Source organism: Neodiprion pinetum, chromosome 1 (genome assembly GCF_021155775.2).
Source record: "Neodiprion pinetum isolate iyNeoPine1 chromosome 1, iyNeoPine1.2, whole genome shotgun sequence".
Classification (NCBI taxonomy): Eukaryota; Metazoa; Arthropoda; class Insecta; order Hymenoptera; family Diprionidae; genus Neodiprion; species Neodiprion pinetum.
In genome coordinates, this window is record NC_060232.1 from 40,357,816 (window position 1) to 40,385,428 (window position 27,613).

Consider the following 27,613-nt stretch of genomic DNA (forward strand, 5'->3'; position numbering starts at 1 on the left):
TGAAAACACTCATTGCCCAATTCCGAACTGGGGTCACTAGGGTGGCTCTTAAAAGGGTCATTTTTGAATTTCGATCGGCCGGCCCCCGAAATTGGCTCCACATTATTCAAAAACAATTCCCTTATTTTTCCAGATTCTTATGTCAACTCTAATCCGTGCCCCAAATAGGGTGGATTTCCCCATTCAACCCTTTCACGGGCACATCAAATCTACCGAATGGGTTTAGATGAAATTTGGCTTAGAGGGGTTTCTTGGATCGCTGATTACGAGTCTGAACTCAAAATTTGAAAATTCGTAATGGCAGATCCAATATGGCGGACCAAAACCCCAAAAATCACTTAATACTGCCATATTGGACCTAGCATTTTGAATTGTCGAATTTCGAGTTCAGATTCGCAATCAGCGACTCAAGAATTTCCCCGACACCAAATTTCATCTAAATCCGTTGAGCAGATTCATGTCCTCCTGAAAGGGTTTAATGGGGAAATCCACCCTCTTTGGGGCACGGGTTAGAGTTGAGATAAAAATCTGAAAAAATTACGGAATGAATTATGAAATAACCGAAGCTGATTCCGAGGGCGAGCTGTTCGAAATTCAAAAACGAGCTTTTTAAGGAACACCCTGGAGTTCACGATCCTACACGCTCGGGGTAACACGTGAACCGGAAGCTTTCAGTCCGTAAGTACGTCCGTTGCATCTATATGGACGGCACAATAATTTCATCAAACAATGTTTGAAAATTGGATTCAATGACGCATCGTGTACATTCCACGTCTCGTGTGACGTGCTTTCGTGCATGGAAAAGATCCTCTGTAAAGTGGTGTAATCGATTTGCGGGGTCATCTACGCTTTTACTCGACTCCAGTTCTACCGTCAGAGGACCTCACACTTAGTTGGTGCCCATTGAAGTGGTAAATTTTTGAATACCTTGTGGCGGTGGTCGCCTGCAGTTATTGGTTCACAGCTTCCGCTTCTGCGTCCGAAGCGTACAAATACTCGAGGACACAGTACGCAGAGCTAAAGCTGATTGAAGCAATAATTTTACTGCACATCCGCAGTGTCATGAAGTTATATGAACTATTTGATAAAACGAATATTTACTACCGTACAGCCAAAATCCAAATTGAGGACAATTTTCGGTTATGTACTGCGGATTTGCCTTTCGAATCGGAATCTCGAGTAATTGGCTGCGTCTAAATTGACGTTGCAGAGGTATTGAGGATGGCTGTTGGGTCAGAGATTAGCGTGAGTTTGACGATTGATTTCGGTGTTCTCGATCTAGAATTCATTACGTTGGAGGAACGGAATTGGCGGAAGATACGATGGAAGATAACTTTGTTGTTACGAGTATTGTCTCGTAAACGTTCATTGTTCGTTGTCAGATCAGTCATCGTTCTTAACGTCACTTCTGCCATCCTGACCAAGAACGTAAAACGTCGAGCCTTACGAGCTCTGAGCCGAGGGCTTGATGCATAAACGTGCCGTGCAATGAATAATGAGGAACATCCTCTGATCCCCGGGCTGACTGGGATTTGTGGTTGACGTAGATTGGGGGAAGAGTGGATGAGCCGTGGGCTTATTTTTGGGTTTATTAACCGTGAAATGTGAAAAAATTTGGACGTAGATAATTTGCGATTGCAGGTTGTCTAGTCAAGCTTGAGATCAAATTCAGCTGGGTGGAATCAATAACCGATCGCGTATTCCGATTCTTTATTTTATCATCCATTTGCCTGGACTCGTTTTTCGCTCTACTTGATGTACAAACGCTGACAATTAGAATTTCGCGAACACGATCAACCAATCTTCCGTCATACAGTCGCCGATGGCTGACTCAAAGTGAACACATGAAAAAATCGTAAATTGTAAATTTACCGACATTTCCATACAGGTTTAAAAGCTTTCCGGTGTTATCTCCTTTTCCAACAGTGTGCAGTCAGACGTAAGATCCGACGATTTACGTCCGACTTATGTGCTTTCTTCTCTCTTTTTCTCTCTTCAGCAAGCTTTCCGGTGTTAACGATAAAGATAATTTACACCTCTTTAACGGCACGCCAGAGTGGAACCCGTATGTATAACAATACCAGATTTGTACACAGAAAGATTTTTAACTTCCGGTTTCTCTGTGTTCAGAAAAAAGTTTAAAAAGTTGTTACATAATTTACTCCGTGAAAGAAAAGTTTGTCTTTCACTTGATCTCCGTAGAAAATGACCTTCGACCATTTGTGGATCCATACGGACGCTGGTATCTCGAGAACGACGATTCAATGGATTATTATGTCTTTGATTTCAGTCGAGCCAGTTATTCTTACATAGCTGTTGAAATATTTGCAAAACTCTACGTTTCACTCTCTGATTATAATTCAACTCAAAACTACCCAGATTTTGAACAAAACCCGTTCAGCAATATTAGAGTTTTTACCGAAAATGAAATCTTTTTGTCCGATATTCTTATTTTCGAAAATAATGGGAACCGTAGCGGGGAGTTTTTTCCAGCCTCCGCCCGTTGATACGACCCGGTGCAATTTACAGGTATTTCAGTTATTGCCGGATGAAGAAAAATGAACTCAACTATTTTCGGTCAGAGTAAAAAGCCGTACTCAGCGCCAACATTTGACCACGTAGGTACATTTCAACCGTAACTTCGCGAATGTTGTCCAGATTTTCGATTTACAGTCGACATCATAAAAGTTGACCGCGAAGCGACTTGTCCGTAATAAAACAATGGCAAAGAGAAACTTTGAAGCGTAAACGAGATGCACGAGAAAATTTTCTCCATCCTTGTAATTCAAACCTTGTCTTGATCTCGACATTCGTTTATTGAAAATCACCCCAAGCATTCTTCAAACTATATTTAATGTTTCGGCAAATGGACTTTTATGGCTTTGTTTTTTTTTGCTCAAAATCAATTCTGTGAAGCAAAAAAAAAAAAACACAATTTTTTCCAACCTTTTTCTGCGATCCTTAAACAATACCTAGATATTTTTTTTTTTTCAGATTCTTAGAACTCATTGCCGAGGCACTTTTTTCAAGCCAGGTTAAATTTAAGTTGCAGGTACGATTCTACCGAAGCGTGAGACCAATTGGGGTGAAATTTCTGAGCCCCCTAGCCGTTGAATCGACTTTGAACACTCGAACGCTATCCGGCACGGCATCTCGACAAGTGGATGATCTTACGGATACCGGTTACTAAATTCTTCGGTCCATCGGCGATCCGTGCGCCCGACCGAACGTTCGTAGGTATCTCCTCGATCGCCGTCCCGACGCGCCCCGAGGCTTTCGGAAGGGTGCCTTGCCTGCCTCTCGAGGTACCGAGGCACGCGTGCGCCCAGCGTCGAGGGTGCAAGCTCGGTCGGCCGGGGCGCCGGGGCGCCGGCAGAGCGGCGTCGGGACGCCAGCGTCGCCGTCCGTCGGCGATAAACCAGCAGCGAGCAGCAGTCGCGCTAGAATACACTCATCGCGATCAGCGTAGCCATAATATACCGCGTATTAGGTATAAGCTTACTCACCTTGCTTGATTACCGAGACGGACGATCCTGAAACTGTAACGCGTAACTAACAGTAAGCGACGCGTCGTTCTCACCGAGTGCCGGTCTATTCGGTAATTTGTACCTTCCATTCTTTCTTATCTCTCTCTCCTATTCATCTTATCCTCAAATTTTTCATCGCCACATCGTCAAGTGCATGTGTTCACGTGAATCTGGTGATCGTGCTACGGTGAATTCTCGTACGTGTCCATTCGAATCTTCTAGTTTTCATCCGATCGAGGAGCCAGGACATCGTCGTCTGCAGTCCGAGGGCTCGATATCGTACGTATGTTATGTATAATACATCACGCATTCACTCTTCGTGTAACAGGCGTAATTTCCGTGGATTTGAATATTTATGTTCAGGCAGCAGCTTCGACGACTCTTTACACGCAATTATACATAATTATCCGATATTCGACTCTTATCTCGATTATGCCGTTTGCATTATACATCCGTCCTGTTAACGGAGAAATTTTTAAATTCCGTTGATGCGGCTTCTCATTTCATGATGACTACAATGCCTTTGTTGGGGGTATCGGAGAATGCGCGGGGAATGCGTAGGTGGTGTAATATAGCCTCCACTTACCGATCGCAACTTTTCCTAAATATCTATCCATACATGTATATATATACAAAACGTTCCCACAACCTGCGTGTACTACTTTAAAAACCATTAGCCGAAGAACAATTTTGGTTGGAAATGCGATGCTATCAAATCGTTATAGTTTCATTCATATACATATTAAATACATGTATTCCCGGTATCCTGGCATTTTCAAATTATCATTCTTTCTATGTACTTACGCGTTGATGTCGTCGTGAATCATGCAATATTTAACAGGCACGAGACACCAAAACCCTTTCACACGATAACAGTTCGTGTATAATTTAGTATGCAGACTGACTGAGCAATCTGATCACAACGTACGTTTTAGCAAAAGTTGATCGCAGAAACAGCGATATTACGTGAAAAACGATACAAAGTTTTCCATTTCCATTCTGCTTTGTCAAATTACAGAGCAAATCGTGAATTAGAAATTATTCCGTCTCTTTATTTGACAATGTACATCCGATGCTTCCCAGTAGATTTTTCGCAAATTATTCAATCATTTCTCACCCAGATATTCACCGAGCTGCACATCGTTTACACGTACTGATTAATCCGGTGAACTCGAATGAGCAGCAGCGCAAATACGACAGATTCTCCACACTAGATGAACAACTGTTCAACCGTGTTATTCCGAGGTTGAGAAAATACCGTTTGCGGCATTCGCGTTGGCTTTAGTCGTGCAAATTTATCGCTACGACGCTTCGTCGGTATCTTATGTGCTTAGATGTATCATCCATCGGATTAGGAATGAATAGTGAATTGCCACGTTGTCCTCGATGATATTGTACGACTCAAATTCGACGGGCATTAACGTTTGACGTATATTTTTATTTGGAAGGGTTTCCCGCGGGGCCTCGACAATTTTCAAGCCGGATTAGATCCGGGAGGTGAAAAATGAAGAGAAATTTTAGTTGGTTGAAAACGAAAAAAAATAAAATAAATAATTGGCGTAAAGCTTGCGAAAGGGGGGCTTAAGCTGGGGCAAAGTAACGGGAATTGTTATTGTTATTCTTTTTTCTTTACACCTATACAAATTTTCGTTAAATATATAATTCCCACGGCGTGTTTCAAGTAATCACCTTAATTAGCGACGCGAAAAGGTTCGCGACTCTGAATTTACCTCGGAATTCCGAAAATGTTGTAATATTTTAATGTTTTCTACAAAAGAAAAAATAAAGAAGCTGAGAGCCTAGTGTCTCCGCGTTTAGTAAATTATGCTCGGCGCGAGGTGCATGAGCCGGCAATTAGAAATTCTTCTGCGACGTGATCACAACTCGTAGCTCCAACGAGAGGGAAAATTTTAACGTTTCGTTTTGTACGCCGGTGTGATATCTGTGTGCTATGCACTCGCCTACCTTATAATACTTTGCGAGGGGGGGCGTATAAAAGCGGTTATACGACGTTGTTGCACCGCGGCAATTAATTTTTCCCGTAACGAAACGCCGCCATTCTTCTTCCGGGGGGGCTTGAAGCACACAATTTGCACGTATAAAGTGTGGTGCCGTAGTGGATACGGGATGAAAAAAAAATGAGTAGATAAATAAAGCCCGAAAGCACCGCGCCAGTCGCGCAACTCGATTATTCGAAAGCCATCATCCTAGTTTATTGGATTATAATATGAAACGCTCGCCTGTTATGCGTTTGTAAGCGATTGCGTTATCGCATTAGATCCGATCAGCAGCCCGTTTGGCTCTATGTGCAGGACTTTTGCGGATCCACAAATAAAACGGAGGGTACAGCTTGAATCGTCTAAAATCATACTTATATTTAGGAGTTTGTTTTTGTGTTTTTTTTTTTTTTTACAAAGAAAATGCAAACACTTGAAGCAATTTGAGTTTGAGAGCTTTATTATTTATAGCTTTAAGAACGTTTTAGAAATTTCTCATTGAAATTAATAACAAAATGGCTGCATGGCGCATATAAACAGCGAAAGGCTCCGGACTCCAGAACTTTTTCGGTGGCTCATCTCCTGACATCACTGTCGAACTTGTAACACATAGAAACATTTTTTTGAGTTAAAAAGAGCCTTTTGTGTCCAAGCTCGTAGCCCTAATGGTGGAAAAAAAATGTTTTTCAAATATATACGATTATGAACAGCAAGTTTCATTTTTCGACCAAAATAATTGTTGACAAAACTTGTATTAGAAAATGTTGGGATTGAAATTCTAAAATCTAACCACGAGCTAGAATCGATAAGCGAGTTTTGAAAATTGTGTCAAAATCAAGTCGATCGGACAAAAATTGACCGAGAAATCTGCGCCACCGGATTGAAGACGTGGTCGTTCGCTACTTATATGCGCCGTGCTGCCATTTTGTTATTAATTTTAATAAAAAATTTCTATAATGTTCTGAACTTTCGTTTTCTTTAAAAAAAAAAATCCTCAAAATAGGTACGATTTTAGAACATCGCAGCTGCACCCCCCACCCTCCTTAACGCTGAAAAGATTTCCAACTGACAGATATTACCGATCAATGAACGAATCGCAACGTTTTCATGTCCGGCTAACCTTCGTTCTTCATGTCGCTGATTTCACTCACCGTTAGTATATGGCACTGCATGAAAAATTGAGTTCACAGTATCGGAAATAATTAGAACGATACCGAAACTGTATCTTTTTCCCATTTATCAAAGTCAGCTCTGCGCTCTGGTTCGCTTAAAATGCCAGTTGAAATATTACACAAATAAAGCGAAGTCAAAGAAGATTGGCACGGTGCAAAACGATCTGCAGAATTACAGCGATCAATCACGTGCGAGCCTTTTCAATCATTTGCCGAGCGCATTTAGATTCGCGTTTCTAAAGCCGCGTGCAATCCGTCGGCCGCCTTTCGTCTGCCAAAACTTTTACACTTATCAATTCTTAGCCATATGTACGAAAAAAGATACCATTGCATTCGAGTAATTCAGTTCCACATCGTTACTTATTCTTTCCTGCGAACGCAGGTTTTGGGAAAGAAAATTAACGAAGCTGGAAGTGAAAATTTTTATCGCATTTTGAGTCGTTACCTAATTTTTTTCAAATATTTCGGTATACATTAAAAAGTTTCCCCAGCGACGAATGTTGACCGTATAATCGTAGGCACGTATTTAATTGTATGAAACTTGAAAGTTTCTCATCGGAAGACTTGTTACGAAATTGGAAAAAGTTATACGAGCTTCAATAGATGGCAGATTAATTTCCAGAGTTCGGTACGCAACGTTGTTCATATATTTTTTCTACTTTGGTAGAGAAAATTTTAGGCAATATAATCGCGAACTATCAGCCTCGTTTCCATTAACCTCGCGAGATTCATCCGAAAACAATAAGATCGGCTGAACATTCGATAAAGGTACCTTGTGCACGGTATTGAATATTGATGAATCTCTGGAGCGTAACAACTGACGTAAGTTGAGTGAGACCCTCGAGCAATTTGTGGCTGGCTCGACGGTGAAGAGCGCCTCGTATTTTCCTGGTTTTTGTGCCGTTTGTGAAAGTCGAAATGCAAACAATAGCGGAGGGAGGAGTATCGAGTCACGTCGTACAATACCTTCGTGTTGTAGGAACTGAAGCTATTTCGTCGGAACGCACATTCAAAGATGGAGATTATCTCTTCTACTTATAGGAGATTTTTTTTTTTTTTTCAAAGAAAACAATAACACTAGAGCAATTTGCGTTGCAGGGCTTTGTTATTTATAGTTTCGTGAACATTTTGGAATTTTCACATTAAAATTAATAACAAAATGTCGGCATAAAAGTAGCGAACGACCACGTTTTGAATCCGGTGGCGCAGATCCCTCGGTAAGTGTTATCCGATCAACTTGAAATTTTGATACAATCTTTAAAACTTGTTTATCGGTTCGAGCTCGTGGCTAGATATTTTAATTTTAATCCAAAAATTGTTTTCTAAACAATCTTCCAACAATTTTTTGATCGAAAATTGATATTCCTTGTTCGTAGCCGTATATATTTCAAACAAAATTTTTTTTAACGAGCTCTAATCCAAAATTTGGGTGTTATTGACTTTAAAAAATATTTCCATCTGTTACAAGCTGGACAGTGATGTCAGACAATGCGCTACTGCAAAAGCCGTCGAGTTCGGAGTAGCGCTACTTGTATGCGACATGCTGCCATTTTGTTATTAATTTCGGTGAAAAAATTCTAAAATTTTCTTGAAGCTGTAAATAATAAAGCCCTCGAACTCAAATTGCTTCAAGTGTTTTCATTTTCTTTAAAACAAACTCCTAAAAATAGATATGATTTTCGACCGTCCGACCTGTACCCCCGCCCCCCATTAAGAGATTGGGTTATACATCGAGGAAAAGATACGGTACTTCATTTCCATATCCGACACATTGCCATCGTCTTATTTATTTAAATCTTAGTTATTTAAGGTCCTTGTAAGAATATATTTTCTAAAGGAATTAAACGCTCTACAAAAAAGATCTCCTATCATGTTACAATAAATCTACTCTTTCAAAAATTATTTAAGGTCCAAAAGTATTTAAGGACCGTAAGTAACTTTTTAAAAAGTAGATTTATCATATAATGATATCAGACCTTTTTCGAAGACGGTTCGATTCCCTACAAAAATACGTTCTGTTCTTATCAGATCACTAACGCGTTGACGAGTTGACATTGGCACCTCTAAATATTAATGAATTGCTTGGAACAATGTGCGCGACTTGAATTTTGATTAAAAAATAAAAAAAAAAAAAAAAACAGTTGATTTTTTCGATACAGTCACCGACACTTTGCACGTAATTTTTGCGAGTAATAACGATAGCTCGAAAAATATTCCCCGGTGTAAAGTGTGAGGAAAAATTGTAAAAAGATACGTCGACGTGGTAACGGACGGCGGTGGAAAGCTTGAGCCACGTAGCTGCATGGTGAATGAGACTCGAGGCTGAATGAATGCGCGATTAGCCTCCCTCGGCGTCGAGGAGTTACGGAATGCCGGAGGTGGCAGTGGTGGGAGTATCGGCGGAGTTTCACCCGGGGCCATAATCTCGCTCATCGCCGAGGAGGTTCCGCGTGCAGCCCACGCGCCTCGAGGACGGGCCGCGTGTCTCTTCCGTTTCCACTTTTTCTCGTCCCATGGCCGGGAAATCGATAGCGAGAGGAGGCTAAGGGAGGAAAGAAAGAAGGCTGTAGAAGGAGAGAGAAGGAAAGGCCGAAGGCGAGGCTGCAGGGGCTGGTTGAGCTCGGTTGCGGTCGAACTCAATCTATTAGATCGACGTCAATTACTCTCTGGTACCACGGTGGGTCTTTTGCACCGCTCCTGCTTCACCGGCCATTCAACGCGGATGGCCGCCCGTTTATGGCGAACCGATGAAAGAAAATGGCCCCTTAAATTTGGCCCGGAGAGGCTCGCGATGCAAGTTCGGAATCCGAGATTCTCGTCTGTAATACCTTTCACCCCAAATCCCAACCTTTCGTTTTCTCCCCGGGTGTATAATGCAGGGGCTCGAGGATATTGGCTCGACTGGCGCCGTCTTGCCTTTCTCCTCTCTATCTCTCTCTCTCTCTCTCTTTCCACTCTTATATTCATTCTCTCGCGATCGACGCCGTCGCGGCTCCGGCCCGATGTCACGTGAATCACTTTTCATCCCCTGCAGAAGATCAAGACGAAGCCATTGAGTGCGAAGATGAGGACGCCGCCGAGTTTAGCTCGGGACTTTTGGTGAGCGGTACCGACGATGAGGAGTTTTACCCACGACAAGGGTGCCGCCGACCGAGTGCTCGTTACACCCTTGCAGACTCGGGCGATTCACACCCCCCAGAGTATCCGAATGCCTGCCTGCCTCTCTCTCTGCCTCACTCCTTTTTGCCTGTGTCTTCGTTTGTTAACCCGGAAGCTTATTTACTGGACAAGGTCTTACACCCAGCGGTGTGAAAATAAGTCTTCTTCACGCCTCAAGCTTTTCGCCTGATGAGAACAATCATTTTCAGACCCCGCGCACCCTCTTCTCGGGTAATCTTGACCCTTTTACTCCCCACAGATCAATTTGTGTGCCTTTTCTCTTTTATTCTATTCTATTCTATTCTCATCTCACTCGCAAATATTGAAAGTAAAGTTCCTGTCTTTTGTATTTGTAGTAAGAACTCTCAGATCGCTCGAACGATATTGCAAATCCTTTTTCACAAAGACAATCATTCGTCGAGAATGTATTTAGTGAATAAAAACTTTATGTGTCAATATTCTTGAAAATTTAATATACTGAATAATGAATATCTTAATGATAGGATCTGCGGTGTCGAGAGAGCTGTTAGTCTAGACATAATTGTCCAAAAAATATATAATAATATCATTTCAAACAATTTGCCTAACGTGACATATTTCTATACAGTAAAATATAAAAATGGAAAGATTCGATTCTATATTTTTGTAGCAGCAAAATGCCCTTCAATTTGCTCTCGTGAAAAAAGGTATTGAACTCACATTTTTTTGGGAAGTATAATTTTCGTGCAAAGTACAGGCAAGAAAAATTATGTTCAATTTGCGGTGCGTCGAAAGGAGCGCGACGTATCCACTTGCCTGAAAAACAAAAAAATTAACGCCACGAGTCAAGGGTTAACAGCGACTAAAGTGATCTACATAAAAAATACATTATAACTTGTTAACGCTGGCTCTCCCCGGTTGTTGAACTTAATTCCTATCCTCCGATTCCCAACTTTTCGCCGTACAAAGTGCAAAACCTGCCTGAAATGGTACCCAGCAGTTTATACTTTACTGTATAGTCAAAGGAGCCCCCACATTTTTCGCCTTGGGGTGAAAAAATTGCGCATAGGGTGAAAAAATAAATTCTACCCCTAATCTGACTTGATTTATACATCAAGAAACGAGATCCCCTCCCACGGTCCCACCTTTACCATCTTGATAGCGGATATAAATATAGAAAGAGCGCGTTACACAATCTCACGCTTTGACTCACACAGGTGTAAAATGTTTATTTGTCTAGATGCATGCATATACATAAATTACATCCTCATAGATTATAGGTAGGTATTTTAATGTAGCTCGCGCGTTAATTGTGTCGGTTAAATATCTCAATGAATAATAATCAAGTCAGTCCTCGGTTAAATTAAATCCCAGTCACTCACGAGCTCTGTAATGGGATGGGTGTGATGTAAGGTGTAATGATATTGCAGAGTCGGTGAAAACATCCTATAAAGTGTAGGGGGTAAAGTTAATACCGTTGTGCAGTAACTTGAACTCCGGGAAATTCCATGAGACTCCTCGCCTGCCGCGGCACGATCACTTTTTTTTCTTCTCTTTCGAATCTTTTATTTTATCCGTGCATTCCGAGTCTCAGAAGGTTATCACGTTATATTTATTCGAGGGGTTGAGAAGAGAATATCGCAGCTAGATTCCGTTTTTGACGAATTTCATACTCACTTTTCAGTCCTGCGAACAAAGCGCTTACTCTCATGCTTATCGTTAATCGATGTAAAACTCGCCCCGTAAATTATATATCAATTTTCGGCTTTTGATTATACCTTTTGAACCTCGCTGATATACATGCACTGTAACCTACTTTTACATCCTTGAAACGATCATAAATTCTCAACATTCTTGTCGTGGTTTACCGTTAGAGCACCAGCTCGAGTCGTAATTCCTGCAGTAAAATAGTTTTCAGGTTACACGACCGCATCGAGAAATTCTCGGTTAGCTAATGAAAATTGATCAGAATTCCTGAAATTGAACTTTTCGCGTGTTTTTCCCGTCGCTTTATTCTTCATTTTTACTTCTCTGATTTCCTTTTTTTCCTCCTCTTTTTCACGTCTCTGTTCTCGTTGAAATAACAATTGAATGAATTTTACCCCTGAAGTATTATTATGTAAAGCGTGAAAAATATATTCCGAAAATGGTGATGAAAATATTGGACTGATATCGCCCACTTGAATGCCAGAATTTTGTACAACGTCCCTTGGGGTTTGGAAATGATAATTTTTCTTTTCTACCAGCTTTCTCGTTACCCGTTTCCTCGGAGCCAGCTGACGCACCCCAACGATCGATTCCATACCCCGTCTAACCTCAGACTCGAGTTCTCACTCTTGGGTTTGCTTACCTAAGAGACATGCCGGGATTATATACCTGCACAGAATTTTCCTCTACTCGTATCACGCGCTCATGGTTCTGGATAACGAGTTTTGTTTTCTATTAACGGAACTATGGATCGCTTGGGGGCGCAGATAAATCTTGACAGGATCCATCCCCTGCCGCCAAGAAATATAGCGGCTTATACCGCCGCGTGGAATTGCAAAAAATTACATCATCAGCATCCAAGGCAAATTCGCAAACGGTGGTTCGGATTTTTACTCATTGCTTGGTGAATAAAAAGAAAAAGAAATCAAGAACGAGTAGACGGGTACGGTATAACTCAAGGTGGTTCCACGGTGAAATGAAATTTCACAATAATTATGGAACAGGCTGACTCGACACTTTTAGGGTTACATAATACCACTAACCGAGCTTTTGTCAGCCCCTGTAATTTAAGTTTTTCAATTTTGTCTCGTCTATTTTCGGACAACATTCGAGGACCGAAGAAATTCCGCCTGTGCTTATCGATTCGACGTTTTACATACATTTTTATGATGTACAAGTAGGCGTCTAATCAACGAGCTGCGTACGGAATGGCGAAGAGCTCGGTGGCTGCCTGTTGCTCTCCCCGGCTACGTTCGTTCTTGGCAGAGCGGAGAACGGATAGCCGTGCGAGTCGAATGCAACAGTTGGGCACCCCTATACGAGAACTACCATCGTCCTCCCGTCTATCCGTCCGTCCGTACGCCCTTCCCTGCAAGCTGCCTCGATCAATACTCACCTGCCTGAGGACTTGGTACGTCGTCCGAGGTGGACGAGTGTAGGTGGTGCACGTTGTGGAGCTATCGCATCGCTGAATGCACCTCGTCGCGTGAACTCTGACGTTAGCGGTCGTGCCAAAGAGATGAAAGCTCGCAGCCGTTTTCACCATCTCGCGACCTCATTCACTCCCACCTCCACCTCCACTTCCATCTTCAGAGGGATAACGACCAGCAATTACAAATTACGAGCAAAACGCTCGTTCATTCTCTCGTTTGTTCTCTTTCAAATAACTCATAAGAGCCAGGCACTTGTGTCAGGTTAAAGTCTGATGAATACAGATTCCAACTTCCAAGACGTACGTCATTAGAAGAAAAATCCCTCGGAACAATTTTCCAACGTCAATATATCTTCAGGAACTCGAATGAGATTCCTGAATCCTGGGTTACTATCGACTCCAAAACCTGAGTAATCGCTACGAATCAACAAACTCCCACACTGACGAGAAAACCAATACCAGCAAATTGACTACCGAACAAACAAAATCCTGGGGTGCACTTCTTCTGATTCGATCTACTAGGATCTGATTAAATGAGCACAGTGGTATACCGAACGAAATTTTCTCGGGGAATTTGTGATCAACGCATCGCGATTATCCCTTACTTGTCACAGTGGTATCGTTTTCGTACGTCTATATACACCAATCTTTGAACAGGTCGTTAATCCGGCACGACGCAATAACAGGGTCATATCAGAAATCCACCGTACAGTTTAGATGTAGGGGCACCCTTGACATCATCTTAAGCCAACGCGTCTCGTGCACCTCGTTAACTTTGAAATGGAACGTCTGAAAGACCTGCGCTGCCTACGTCAACAGCGTCGGTCAGGTCATTACGAGATAAGCAAAATGAACCAGTACACCCGGCAACGACCACAGTAGACTGGCCTTCGGATCATCGAAATCGTAATAACGGTGTGAAACCCTTACAGCATCCAGCAGCGTGAATTGAAGCTGTTATTTGGTACGTTTGATTTCAACGATCGAACTGTCCAGGGCACTGGAAATACATTCTCTACAACGGCATGGACTTGACTTCGCATCAGATATTCCCGACAGTTCCCGCAGATCTGCAATGCTGTCTTACCTTGGGAGAATTCGTCGTTGAAACTCCTGCTACTGGAAGATTGAAACAATTCAGTAAAAGATAGGGTTCAACAGGTAGATAGGCAGGAGGTGTCCCCGGGTTCGGGTTGTCAGCCCGGGCGTGCAGTAAGCGCGAACCTCCGCCTCCATGTATCTTGCAATATACCTATGGCTATAGAACCGTACCCACTTACTCGATTCCGGAGTCAGGGCTGGTTGAACTGCCGCCAGAATCTCTCTAGTCTAGCTTCGAGGCGGGTGTAAACCGATATAACAAGTTGAAGTTAGAAAACCGTGAAAGAGAAACGATGCCCAGCTCTCACGTGCAACAGCTTCAAAACTATTGCGAGCACAATAACAGGCATATGCACGGTGAGCATATTTACCTTATACACTTCGACAGGTTAGATATATTACTATATATTTGTCCTGAATACATGAATCTCATCGTCACGTAGTTAGTGAATCCAGAGTAGTCTCTCAGCTTCAAAGTTAATACAGCATTACTGAGGACCGAAGATCCTCGCAAATTCCCCGCGGGTGGAAACCGTCTCAGCATCGCTTACATCCCGGCATTTCGGGGTCGTCGCGGTTGATAAGGAACGTTGAACGACGGGTGAGGACAAATTGTAGGTACGTCCGGTGCTGATGGTGTCTTGATTGACGCCAGGTCCACCCTCCTGGTTACCAGGGTCACCCGGGTCGCCAGCTGCCGAGGCTGATTCGACCTTTGACGTCATCGCGAACGACGATGACGACCCATTACAACATGGTTCAAGGTCCACAGGGATCAGCTCGTGGTCAGACTCTGAGCCAGCATCGGAAACGCTTTCGGAACTAACTGAAGATGATTCTGCGGTGTCCATTTCCTTAAGGTCATGCAACTTTGAGCTGATTTGAAGACAATTAGCTGATCGAGTCTGCCGGTCTGAAGCCAGGGCGAGACGTTTGATCAGTTCGCGAACGTACGCGAGAGTGTGAGCATCGCCAGCTTCTTCCCCAGCGGATTCCAGGCTCCTCAGCACGGTTGCAGCCTCGGCAATTCTTCCCAGTTGAGTCAAACTCTGGCCGAGAAGAAGCCGCCCGTGAAACGTCCACTTTTCGGAACCGGCGGCTTCGGCAGTATCCAAGCATCTGGTGGCCAGCTCGACGGCTTTCCTGTGATTTCCACTTTCAAGGTGACACCTGCCGATCTCGTGGAGCAACCAGGCTCTAGGTATCGGCTCATAAACATAGGGTATCAGCCTCTCCCAGGCACGGGCGGCCGCGTTGAGGTGGCCAAAGGTCAGATGCACCTTGCCCAGGGTGACCAGGGCCTGCGTCATCAGAAGAGGAACATCGATGGCTGACGCAGCTCGCGTCATCTTCGCCGCTGCAGCCGTGGCACGGTCGTGTCGTTTGAGAGCGAGGTAAGCTAGGGTGATGAGGCGATTGGTCGTTGCTTGGCAGCGGAGCAGCGTTGTCGAATCGGTATAGAAGTCGTGGTCCAGGTTGATTCGGACCTCGTCACCGATCCGGAGTACCGTGACCAGATCACCGTTTTTCAAAGCCATCTCCATTCTCCTGATACCTTCCGTCACTGTCACTGCTCTCCGCTCTACGGTGGTCACGTTTCTGCGTGGCTGTGGTGGCGTTTGAGGCTTGGGAGTTCGCCAGAAGTCAGTGCGCTTATCGAAGAAGCCAAGGATCTGAGGGACGACGGAAACTGGGTCCGAGGATTCGGCGAGGATGCGTGAAGCCCTCAGGGCCGCAGACTCGGGACAGATCACCGCAGCCTGTTGAGCTCCGTTTTTGGTCTTGGGTAGAAGCATATTCAAGGCTTTGCTCGGGTGGGTTAGCGCGTTTATAGCCGCGGCTGTACGTCGTGCTGCTACTCCGTGGCTGCTGTCTCTGGGGCAGACGCTTGCCGCACGGTGATAGAGAACCAGAGCAGTCTCGTAGTCGCCTTTGTAGTGAAGGTTGTCCGCCTCTCTGTGGAGTGCCTCGGCAAATTGTCGATCCGTACCTCTGAGCAGACGCGAGCCATTCCTCCGCTGACGGATGCGGGCGCGAGCTTCTGCGTGGGCAATCGTCGTTTCCTGGGGTTCGTCGGATGTCTCGGTGGCGGTTTCACCTCGTAGAAAGACGTCCGGTAAGGGATTGAACCGATGTTTGGGGCGGCACAACGGCGTCCTAGCACCCAGGGTGGAGTCCGCGAACCAGTCTGTCATCGTCGTGATGGGTCACGTGCTTCGTTGAAACAACCGCGAGGACATGCCATGCGTGACGTGCATCAAAATGGCGATGACAGGACAGCCGCGGCAGCGAGGTATATTTGCATAAGCTACGCTCTGAGTCGGTCCTGGGATTGTTGCGGACCTTTTAGTTGGAGGGATGAGATGACCGTGTCGAGGGGTAATCCCAACGGACAGCGTTGAACTGGCTATTCCCCGTGCTGTGTAGTGGATGTAGGTTCAAGAAGTCTATTAGAGTGTTGGGTTGACCCGTAAGTGCTGTGTTAACCCACGTAGGAATACATCAGTTTTGTACGTATTACTCATGTCGGGATGACCCTATGTCCCGACTTGCTGTCACACCGAACTGAAATACACAGTCAGCATTTCGGTCAAAAGTTTAGCCGCGCGCCAAAGGCAGTCCGTATTGGAGACTAATTACGACTCGTAATCTCATCGCATGGTCTCAAATTCTATTGTCGACAGGAGTAGAAGTCTACTCGTCTTTTTAAATTGCATACCACTATAAATTTTCCAGTGCGAGTTTGAACTAATACTAAAACGGAAGATATGTTTTAATACCTCTTACGTCAGTTGAATATCTCATGAGGAAGGTTTGCGTTGTAAAACAATACGTCCTCAGGTATTTAGCACGTTATCTATATGAACGTGGTGGCAGGTTTCCTTGGTTTACTTTACACCCTAATTCGCTTATATAAACTACGTTTTATTAACACATTTGTTACATTATTTCCACAAATACTTTTGGTTATCCGCGATTATTTGCACAATTGGCTGGAACGGGGGAATTCGAGTTGGATTTGAATTGGTTGAACAGTGGCACAAAAATAAATGTGAACCACTCACGTAACTGCCAAAAATTTCGAAATAACGATTTTGCATCAAAAAATAGTATTACTCCGTATTTTGCAGAAGAAAAATTCATCCCGAAGAATGAAGATGACAGTTCGTTCTATGACGCCATTTAAGAAAATGGTAAAAATTCGTCAACGTTGAGGGCTCAAAACTGTATGAATTCGAGGAAATAAATAACTTTTTAAGGTCATAATCGGATTTCTTGGCCTCAAAAATATTTTAAACTCATACTTTAAAAAGTAAATATTTATCTGAGACTCAGAACACATTGAATTACCTTATGTCGCCATTGCGCAATTTTTGACAGTTCGCTTAACGCCGCTATGAGTGGTTAAACTGCCTGGGCTCTACTAAAGTGAGTGTCCCAGTTATTGACTCTGTCCCAATATTGACCTTTTTTGGTTGTATCTGTTTGATCCTTAGTTCTAAAATTATCAAAAAACAAATTTATAATATCTAACTCTCTAGCAATTGGTTTTAGTCATCCACAAATTTGCAATTTGTGCCGTCAGTATATAATTTTTGGAAAACAAAAGGGTCGATAATTGGGTGTAAACGTCGCAATAATCGGTACACTTGCCTTAGTAGTCCTCAAAGTCCACCCAGCCGAGGGCACCGCGAGTGGGAGCGTACTGCTGGAGTAAGGCATTCCGGGCTTCCTTTTCGGGATCTCTAGGTGGTGCAGGGAATATCGAATTTCGGCGACAAGGCATGGGGAATTTGTAATTGAAGGCCTTGCAGCCTGGCATGACAGAGAGTCGGCGTCTGGCTGGGACGACGTTCATACTGCGGAAAAGAAAGTCCACGCGGTTTTTCAACTCCTCTGGCATTAGATCGACGATAAGCATCTGTCGTTTTATGATGCTGTCGACTCCGTTTCTCGACTCGAAGTCAATTTCGTCGACCAGCCAAATCGCATTCTGATAAAAATCGACGAGGTAATCGATGCCGAGGCGTTTAGCGTTCAGCATGGCGACCTGAGCAGCCTCCCGCGCCTCGTTTCGATTGTGCTGCACAACCTCAATCCTGAGGAGAATATGATTCGCGTTCAAGGCCCAATGCTCGTTCTTGGCATTGGCACTCGCGTCCCGCGCCTTTTTCGCGTAAAAACGAGCAAGGTCAAACCGCAGTGTCTCGAAGTTGAGCTTGCAGAGATCGTGAAAGAGCCAAGCGAGTTCAAGGGGTTCCGAGGCGAGTGAAAGCCGGTGACGAAAGACCTTGAGAGCGTGCTTGATGTTCGTCGTTGGTACCCACCCAAGATCCGAGTCCCGCGGTAATTTGGCAACTCTTATTCCCAGGTGATGTTTCAGATAGCGTATCTTTGTCTCACCTTCGAGGCAAGTTAGATTTCTCGGGTCTATGTAGGCCCAGGCAGCCATCTTGTATATAGTGTTCAGGCACTTCTGTTTGAATGGAAACATTCGGTTACTATAAGACTCGAACTTGTCCTTTGCGCGGTCGAGGTACTGGAAGAAGAGTGGGTAATCTCGCTTCATTCTCGCAGCGTGCAATCGTAATAGCAGGAAATCCGCTTCAATAATGATATTGTCACGACGGATCTGCTTCAGATGCAGAACGTTTCTCTTATGTCCAAGCGGCCAGGCTTTCCGGTTAAATCGTCGGGTGTAGTAGGGTTTGCGTATGCGGAGGACGTCTTGTCGATAGCAGGACTTCTGGTATGACTCTTCAGCCAAAGCGTAAATCTCCTTGCTGCTTTTCGCATTCGCTGACCAGACTGCGCTAGAGTTGAGGGTCTTTTCCATCGTGTCTTTGTCGTGAGCCATCAGCCCTAGGTAGGTCTCAGCCAGTACGCGATGAAGCTGTCTCAGATAGGCCTCCAACTTTGCCACCGGATCGTTTACCTTCAGCCTGGTATTCTCGTCGTCGATGGCTAGAGGAAAAATATATGTCGGACTCACTCTAGTCATTCCTGACGAATTGAAAGTTGTCTATAAGATGAAACGTACCCGCAAACTCGTCCTCCTCCTCGCCGAGCTTTGCAATCAGTTCCATTTGTCGCTTCTGGACTCTTTGAATCCACGGGAAAAGTTCTCTAAGGGCAATCGGCGAGGTGTTGCGTCCAATACAGTCGAGGACTGTTTCGTTTCCCTGAAATACTCCCAACTCAAAGGGGAACTCGTGCTGCTGCATTCCTTGGTGCGCATGTATCAGACTGTAGCCAAATTCCGCGATCTCAAAGAGTGTTTCGACGCGTCTCCATTTCACCCGCAGGTTCTGCGGGTCTGGAAATCGAGAAACAGTGTTTCGTCAGCCACACAAGTTTGCGAACCCATCTCCCAAAGCCTAACCTATTTCCATGCACTTGTCGATGACCTCAGCGGCCTCATGGTACTTCGTGTGTCGACTCAGAGCCACGCTCAGTCCTAGCAGTGTCCTGAGGTCACTGGCTTCCGCGTGGGCTTGCGACGCGTTGAAAGCCTTGATGGCGTAGGGATATTCTTCAAGGCGGGTAAATCGGTAGCCCCATTCTCGATAAAGAACCGGCGCCCCCAAGATGTCTTTAGTGCTGCTACCCGCGCCTGGATTCGGGGTTTTGCCGGAGGTAGGCATGTTCGAATAATCTCTGCAAATACCGGCTCCTAATCAGTGTTGATCTAATTTTCGTACGGCCACACCCGAATGCCTAGGTTAACTGTGAGCACAGGTGCTCCAAGCGTTAATTTTCTCTTCGATCAATCGAGACTGTTTCCCCCATTCAGTAAAGTAGCCGCAAAATTGACCTCAGGGATATCTTCAGCTGATCTCCTGCACCAGGTACTCAATGGAACCCACATAGAGGAGGATTTGTTACTCATCTACTGTAATTTTGACAATTTACATCTTCCCTGAACCCGAATCCAATGTGTCAAAATCTTAACAACCACGTTCACGAGACGAGCATTTGTTCATTTATTCGAACCGACGTCTTCGTTGATCAAATCTCTTGAAATTAAACAGTTTGTCTGAGCAGACATTGATTACACTTCACTTTGAACGCGAACAGGCTTTATTATTTAATCTGCCGGAAGAATGTACGAGTCAACCTCGTTACTACGACCCAGTAACATTCGTTTAACTTCCGATGTTTGTGCAAAGACCCATTCAGCTCAGAGCTTATAGTTATTACTTGCTCCAAGACTCGAGAATTTTCGCAATGTGCCGTAGCTCCTATTGTGTAATTTAGCAGAAAGCTGTTTGTGACGCATTTACAATTAAATCACCAAGCTGAACGTCGTAATGCTTGATTTCACAGCAAAAAGCTGTTGAGCAGAGGGTGGCACTTGAATCAAAGGACGGGCTGAGGGCCCGGGATCAGGCTGGGACGTGCGGGGGTGCTCCAGGCCTGCATCAGGGCGCGAGATCTTCACCTAAAACAGCAGGAATGCGGTGATGGCTCTTCTGTACAGATTCGCGCAGCTGCCCGATCGCGGTGGTACGCGGGTCTTCTCATTCGTCGTAACGAGGAGCGTTGTCCGCGACCCAGAACGCGACGTAACCAGCAAGGAACTCGTTTGCGGCTTCCAGCGATGGGCTGTCGCCTTCTCACGCGGCGACAAGGTACGTGCTAAACCGTTATCCCACAACGATTCTAACGCTGCTACATACAGCCTCTAAACCTCTTGACGTTCATCCAATGTGTCCAATCCTGAGATAACCAAGGTGCTATTGATATTCCTGAAATTAAAAAATTGGATAGCATTTGTACACTCCATATTGACTTTAATGCCGAAATCGAATCCATTGATATCCTATACTCGATGTGCTACCATTTCACTGCAATGCTTTCTTATCGTTTCACTCGACTGATTTCGTTTCCACTGACCACAGGTCCTGGGTGTTTACCTGGTATGGCGAGGAGCTGCGCCGGGTTTGCGAGTCTACGTCGACTTCACGTTCACCCTCCTTAACCGGGAGCACTTTTCAGTGAACGAAGGCTTCTCCGGGAAGCGGGTCAAGTTCACGTACGACGCCCCTGCCCAGGGTAACCGCAACTACATTCCAGTCTCGGATCTCTACAGTCGAAACTTCGCTGACCCCAACGGCGAATTCCAGCTCGAGTTGTCGATGGCTAACGTCCGCACTGTCTATACTGCTGAGCTGCGAATACCGACAGGAGTCTTCTCGGCGGGACAGCAAAAACCGGAGAAGCTGGAGACCGGGTACTTCACATTCGGCGGGTTTGACTGGAATCTCGTGATCTACCCGTTGGGAGACAAAGATGCCATCAACCACGAGACTAGCGTTACGGCTATTTCAGCTTCTGGTCCGGGCGCCGCAGCCTCATCTACGGGTCACGGCAGGCAGGAGGGACGGCTGAGCGTTTACTTGGCAAGGCTGACGGGCTTCGATCACCGATGCCGAGTGCGTTACAATGTCACCCTGGGTGAGGGGGACCGAAGGATAGAGTCCGGGCACATCGAGGACCTTTCGGACGCCGACGGCCGCGGTTTTGGCTGGCATCCGCGGATCCGGTGGTCCGAAATAGCCCATAAGGGCGTCGTTCGCGTTTCGCTCGAGATGGTCGAGGCGCGTACCGTTTCCGAGGTGGGGGTTCAAGCCCTGGGGCTGCCGGTTTTGCCGGCGGCGCCGTGCTACGACCGTGACAAACAAGCCTGGGCACTCAGGGCGGACCTTCATTCGGACACGGTGAGGCTGCACCTCGTCTACAAGGACATCCACAACGTACCGAGGAACCATCTCCGGTATGTCGGGTGGACTGCGTACTTGATGAGAGGCGAGGAGGCCGTTGCTCTGCCTGGAGCACCGTTCGGCCGGTACTACGCTCAGGAGGCAGTCGACGAGGGTATAATAATGGAGACCAGCCTCGGTGTCACGGAGGTCAAGGATGTCGAGTGTCCGTTCATAACTGACAAGGGGCAGCTCAGGGTGCGGCTTGAGTGGAATGAGGGCCATCTGCTCTTTCAGGCCACCTATCACAAGTACGACGACGTTTGTCGTGTTCACAATCAGCAAATGCGCAGAGAGATCGCCGCCCTTCAAGCCGAGAACTACTCCCTCGAGCGGCAGCTCTTCAGCTACCAGCAGAGCCTCGCCTTCGCTCAGGCCCAGGCTCAGGCTCAGGGACAGGAACCGGACGTCGTTGACCCCGACCATCATCCCCATCATCACCATCATCACCATCTCGAACGCTCGGCGTCAACCGACACGGAATACGCCTGACGCGGGGCTGATGCCAAGACGCGCCACGTCCACCAGAACCGGCGATACACCGATAATAGAGGGAATCACGAGGACGAGGATGAGGATGAAGAGGATGACGTCGGGCTTGAGTTTCGGAGGGAATCGGAAGGGCTAGAAATCGCCGCACCTGCGCTTTGGAGGGAGACTCCCCTCCTTGTGGATCACCATCGACGCAGCATTGTTCAGCAGCCAAAATCCGCCGCTGGTTCGCGAGGTGCACCTACCGGAAACGTTGGTTTCGACCACGGTGTCGACGGGGTCGCGTCGAGGCCTGTCAAGCCACAGAAAACCCGAGGAACTACATTATGGGAAACACTCACCGGCCTCGTTTGTTCTCTAGGCGCCTTGGCCACCAGGGCAGCTAAATTGGCGACGCGTCGAGGGGGCGAGCCTCTATGAGACGAAGCCACCTTGCTAATACCTGCAAGTATATATTAAGTAATAGTGAAAACAGGAATCGCCTGTGGAGCTGGGATCGCAATGGCAATGACGACATCTTACGGTCCCGGACTCCAGGTGTCCTGCACACAGTCAGTCTACGTCTTTATTTATAAGTCTATAATCTACTTGTCAATTTACCAAAGAACCTATTTTCCTCTAAAGACTTTTTCACGTATCGTACTCGAATAATACTATATCGTAACATACATTAACGTTCATGAGTAAAATGCGCGACCCCGCTATCGGAAAAATGATAGTTAATACTCACCTTTTTTCACCTATATTATAAACACGTGCCCCATGTATTCAAAGTTGAGTCTAAATTCGCGATTTTTCATTGTATAAATTGTACGTTACATATTTCCACTCAGGAATTTTACTCGCGAGTCTACCGAACCGCTCAAATCCATTGAAAACTCAGCCGTCGGATAACCCATCAGTAATCGATCGTATCGGAAGGAATATTTGATTTCTTCGGTTTACGGTTATCTCTCGTATGACCTGCAGGCAACCAGCCGTGGTGGCGAATAATTGTACAGCCATTCAGTATCCTCTTCAGTAGTATAGCAAGGATAGTTCTACGTACAGATCCCGATAGTGACATTTTACCGACATTTTAACCGCTTCACAGTTCAGACACAAGCCCGTTTTCAGATAAGGGTTATCCCCACTCTGGTGAACTTTCTTGATCATCGGAAAAAAAAATTTTTAAATGCGGAGGTTTTTTTCTGATGATCAAGAAAGTTAATCAGAGTGGGGATAAACCCCACCTGAAAAGAGGGCTTTTGTCTGAGCCGTGAAACGGTTAAAATGTCGGTATCGGGATCTGTACCCAGAACTCTCCTTGCTGTACTACTCTCTGTTTTTGAAACAAAAGCTTTTCCAAATGAGCACCCTGCGAAAAGCACAATATTTATCAACAAAATTGTGCATTCTTTATGTCCTCTGCACGGGAATAATCTCGGCTACTCGACGACTGACAAGCAATATGAAAATAAGTGAGAGGTTGACCATTCTGCGAGAGAGTGTATATAGGCCTGACTTGAAAATCGAAATAATTTCAATAACTTGAGAATTTGAAAAAAAACATTACATCGTGCAAGAATTTTAAGTAATTACAGAGGAATTCAGGATACTGCTGACTAACAATAAGTATACCTACACTTGTTTCAAGCATGCTTAACCTTTCGAAATAAGACTGCGATCCGTAACATGCATCTATAATGAGATATTATACGCAGCACGGAAATTGGTGTAAACGCCGGGAACCCACCCGTGATCTTTCCCCTTTTATCTCGGATTATCCGCGTGGCTGTACTTACTGGCGAACTCGGATCGTATCTCCTTTACAACGTGGTGTGGTTAACGCCGAATACATTCGATATCAACCCCGCGGGGTTTGCTGAAGCTGAGGCGACCCTCATCTCGCGCCATTGCAGAAATCCCTCCTCTGACTAGCAGAGCTGTATACTTTGTACATATATATACCTGTACCATAGATATATACATGCATACACTTATACTACATAGTCGAAATACTATTCTTACTCCATGAGATACATACATACATACGTACACGCAACATTATACACTATTTCATGTCTATACCTGCATCCAAGTGATTGGTATGGGCATATCTATCCTACGCGTGGACACGTGACGAGTACTTCAACGCCTATGTGCAGGACAATCGATTTTTACAAGGGTAAAAGGAACCAGAGAGGCTTCTGCACCTTTTACTGCCGTTGTGAAGCTCAAATGATTAGATGGAACAAGGTCGTACTTTCAATTAAAGGTGAGAATGTAGGTACATCCTTCTAAACGGTCGCAAAGAATCAGGACTTGCGCCACGTCGATCTGTTTGTACTCTAAAAATTGATCAAGAGACCATTCTATTCTACCATATCAGACAAGCATAGTCAAATATTGATGGTCCATACAAAAATGATATTTCTTTATAGGAATCTGTAAATTTCTATCAATTAATTGTTTGTGTATCAAATTCATCTGTCGAAAATTGACGTCTCAATAATTGCAATTTGATTCTTCAGATGATGCATCCCGTTTCTTGATGTTAAAAATTTTCTCGCGCGATTAAGTATCACTAATTCATAAATAATCACTAATAAACAACATTGAAAAGACATGGAATTAGTAATAAAATAAGTATATGGCAGTTGGCTCATGGGCCGCAGAAATTGTTTTTTTCACTTCGTAACATACCCAGAGTCAGAAGAGAGAAATCACGTTCCTGTGGCTCACCCGATCGTTAAAATACTCGAGGCAGACGTGACGCGCTTTGTACCTACATCCATATAATATTAATGTTAATTACTGCACAAATTACACACACGCACATCAACTACATTTAAGTCATAAAAACACAATACACAGACACAAAACTCACGTCAAGTGCACAATTAATATATTTAAACATTACACATTAATTACGTCCTGCTTGTACAATCCACTATATATTATCGAGATATTATATTATGATAATGTGTTAATTCGTAAAAAAAAAAAATAATATATATAAACATTTTTCATTGCCTATATATGTTATATACATATACATATATATGTATCTATGACACATTATACCTGCGTTAGAATATATTTCACGACAATTCTCTTCTATTAATTGTTATAGTTACATGGTGTTGAATTATGCATATTGTGTTGAATTGTGTTCTAAATCGTACATTGTATTGTATATCGTGTATAATTGTATCGTATCGTAACGTATCGTAAAGTATCGTAAATCGTATAGTACTCTATGTAGTACCGTACCTACTAAATAGGCAGCACTGTCAACCCTTGACTCTTATCAAGTAGGTATACATGTGTAATCGTATGTATGCACTACATACGTACATAGTATTTAGAAATTGATCCTGTCACATATATTGTGGGTATTTTACTATGATAAGACAGAGTGACCGAACTACAAAATTTCAGGATAAAGGATTCGTCAATTGCGAATGATTTTCTTATTATTCTTACTTTAATTTCATTCACTATAACTTGGTGGTACATGTGTTCTGGAACGTGCTGAAATAACTATCGCAAATTTTCAATTATCATTCGATTATTGATAATAAATGAATTGAAATGATTATTTTGACTGAAAGTATTTACTTATTCGTATGTAAGGAGACTTGGATCTTTCGGTGAGGTTCGATTGCGTTTTTATTTTTCTTTTTTTCCTATCGCGTCAGGTTTTCCTGATAAGGTGTACAAATCGAAGTTCGTCGTGACGTCAATGCGACGTCACGAATCTATCATCAATTCCATTTCACGGATCGAAATACGTACACATTAAGCACACCACTTGTATTATACTGTATACTTATAGTATACTAAAACAGGAAAAAGATAACAGTTCCCTGCACATATAAACTTATCAGCATTTTGTGATTTGGTCACTTTCGCAGTACGTATGTACATTCACACGTAGTCGCACTCATACCCACAATATCATATTTGCTAGGGGATGGCTAGCTATTTTTATTGACTAAAAAATATTAAGGATCATTCCTATCGCGAGAATATTTTGAAAAATTGTCATTTTTTTTACGAGGATGAATGTTGCTAAGATCAATGGAATAGCGGCCAACCCTGCAAACTATAATACATTGAAAACTTGAATAAATTAAGATCACTTTTTTCACTGCAATTCTATACGCAAGCTAAAGCGTATAGTGGCTCTGACAATCGCGCACACTTGCCTCCTACTCTGCAAAAATTGCACTCTTATTATACATATATACATTAAGTACATTATATTATACATATAATTAGCCCGTCATCAGCGAAGGAGGCATCCTGTATGCGTGCATGTTTTCGTTCTTTTGCACTTTGATGTTTATCTGCTCGAGTATCAAAGAATCTGACCCACCGTACCTAACGTTCCGTCAAACTTAAAACGCTCGCGAACACTGTCAGTTTCTGTTCATATTATCTTGGAGATGATTCAATTTGCTGGTTCGTTCTCGCTTCAATTATATCAGTTTTATGCTATATTTCATTCGGTGTTTAAATGAAATAAAGAAACCGTCGAATTTCTCAAACTCATCACTCGGAAAATGATATTTAACTTACTTTCTTGTTTGAGAGTTAGAAGCAGAGAAAAATTGCAAAGCTTTCAACAAAAAGTTTCGGTTTGAAATAAAATTATCCACCGTATTGCCATATGGTTTTTTGGTTTAGTTGCCGTGATATTTTTTTTTTTATTGACTCATCAGGCTGCAACATGCATAATTAACATTTTAAGCGCAAACATTATCGTTGTGCGGCGGGGTTGTTGTGTCAAAGTTTTGTTATCACCTGTTGGCTGATAAAAAAAATACGTTATGAATGGCATGTTTGATGAAATATGTATTCAAATCTGAACGCTGAATAACGACAAAACGACATCATTTAAGAGCCCGAAAGTAATTGTTGACAGGTACGAAATTCGGTAAATAACAAATATAAAGACTGATATATCTGTCATACAAAAACACATCAGTTCGAATTGGTGAAAGTACTCGCATGGAATACACAGAAAACTCTGACTTTCCTTCGCAATAATTTCAACAAAACATGTACTATAATACACGTATAACGTCTGTGAGTCTGCCTCATCTTTTATAAAGTTCTTGCTACATTCACACGACCTATAATTTATTTCTCGCTACTCTATAATATAATACTCTCCCTACTATTATTCGGTGGATATACACAAATCGTACAAGCTCCGGAAAATATCACGCTACTGCAGCGTCTCAGCGACAAAACTTTTGGTTGACTCGTTGAAGATTGTAAACTATTTAGCTCA

The 27,613-nt window shown here is 43.9% G+C and overlaps 3 protein-coding genes across 3 annotated transcripts; 1 reads left to right on the forward strand and 2 right to left on the reverse strand.

The window, feature by feature from the left end:
* The first annotated feature begins 3,349 nt into the window (after positions 1-3,349).
* LOC124217426 (uncharacterized) lies at positions 3,350-27,446 on the forward strand. The gene is made up of 3 exons (XM_046622963.2): positions 3,350-3,806; positions 20,402-20,706; positions 20,977-27,446. The coding sequence occupies exons 2-3, from the start codon at positions 20,539-20,541 to the stop codon at positions 22,327-22,329; spliced, it is 1,521 nt and encodes a 506-aa protein (XP_046478919.1). The 5' UTR covers positions 3,350-3,806; positions 20,402-20,538; the 3' UTR covers positions 22,330-27,446.
* LOC124224868 (outer dynein arm-docking complex subunit 4) lies at positions 14,563-16,269 on the reverse strand. Its single transcript, XM_046637070.1, has one exon. It carries the CDS (start codon positions 16,267-16,269, stop codon positions 14,563-14,565), a length of 1,707 nt encoding a protein of 568 aa, XP_046493026.1.
* On the reverse strand, positions 17,730-19,719 carry LOC124224869 (outer dynein arm-docking complex subunit 4-like). Its single transcript, XM_046637071.1, has 3 exons — positions 19,458-19,719; positions 19,116-19,391; positions 17,730-19,039 (listed from the first exon to the last, which is right to left on the reverse strand). The coding sequence occupies exons 1-3, from the start codon at positions 19,717-19,719 to the stop codon at positions 17,730-17,732; spliced, it is 1,848 nt and encodes a 615-aa protein (XP_046493027.1).
* Positions 27,447-27,613: the final 167 nt, after the last annotated feature.

Coding starts and splice junctions, on each gene's coding strand:
- LOC124224868 (XM_046637070.1), bottom strand. CDS start 16,269: ATGACAGACTGGTTCGCGGACTCCACCCTGGGTGCTAGGACGCCGTTG.
- LOC124217426 (XM_046622963.2), top strand. CDS start 20,539: ATGGCTCTTCTGTACAGATTCGCGCAGCTGCCCGATCGCGGTGGTACG. Junction 20,707..20,976: donor CCTTCTCACGCGGCGACAAG/GTACGTGCTAAA, acceptor CACTGACCACAG/GTCCTGGGTGTTTACCTGGT.
- LOC124224869 (XM_046637071.1), bottom strand. CDS start 19,719: ATGCCTACCTCCGGCAAAACCCCGAATCCAGGCGCGGGTAGCAGCACT. Junction 19,392..19,457: donor CGACAAGTGCATGGAAATAG/GTTAGGCTTTGG, acceptor CTCGATTTCCAG/ACCCGCAGAACCTGCGGGTG. Junction 19,040..19,115: donor GGAGGAGGACGAGTTTGCGG/GTACGTTTCATC, acceptor TTTTTCCTCTAG/CCATCGACGACGAGAATACC.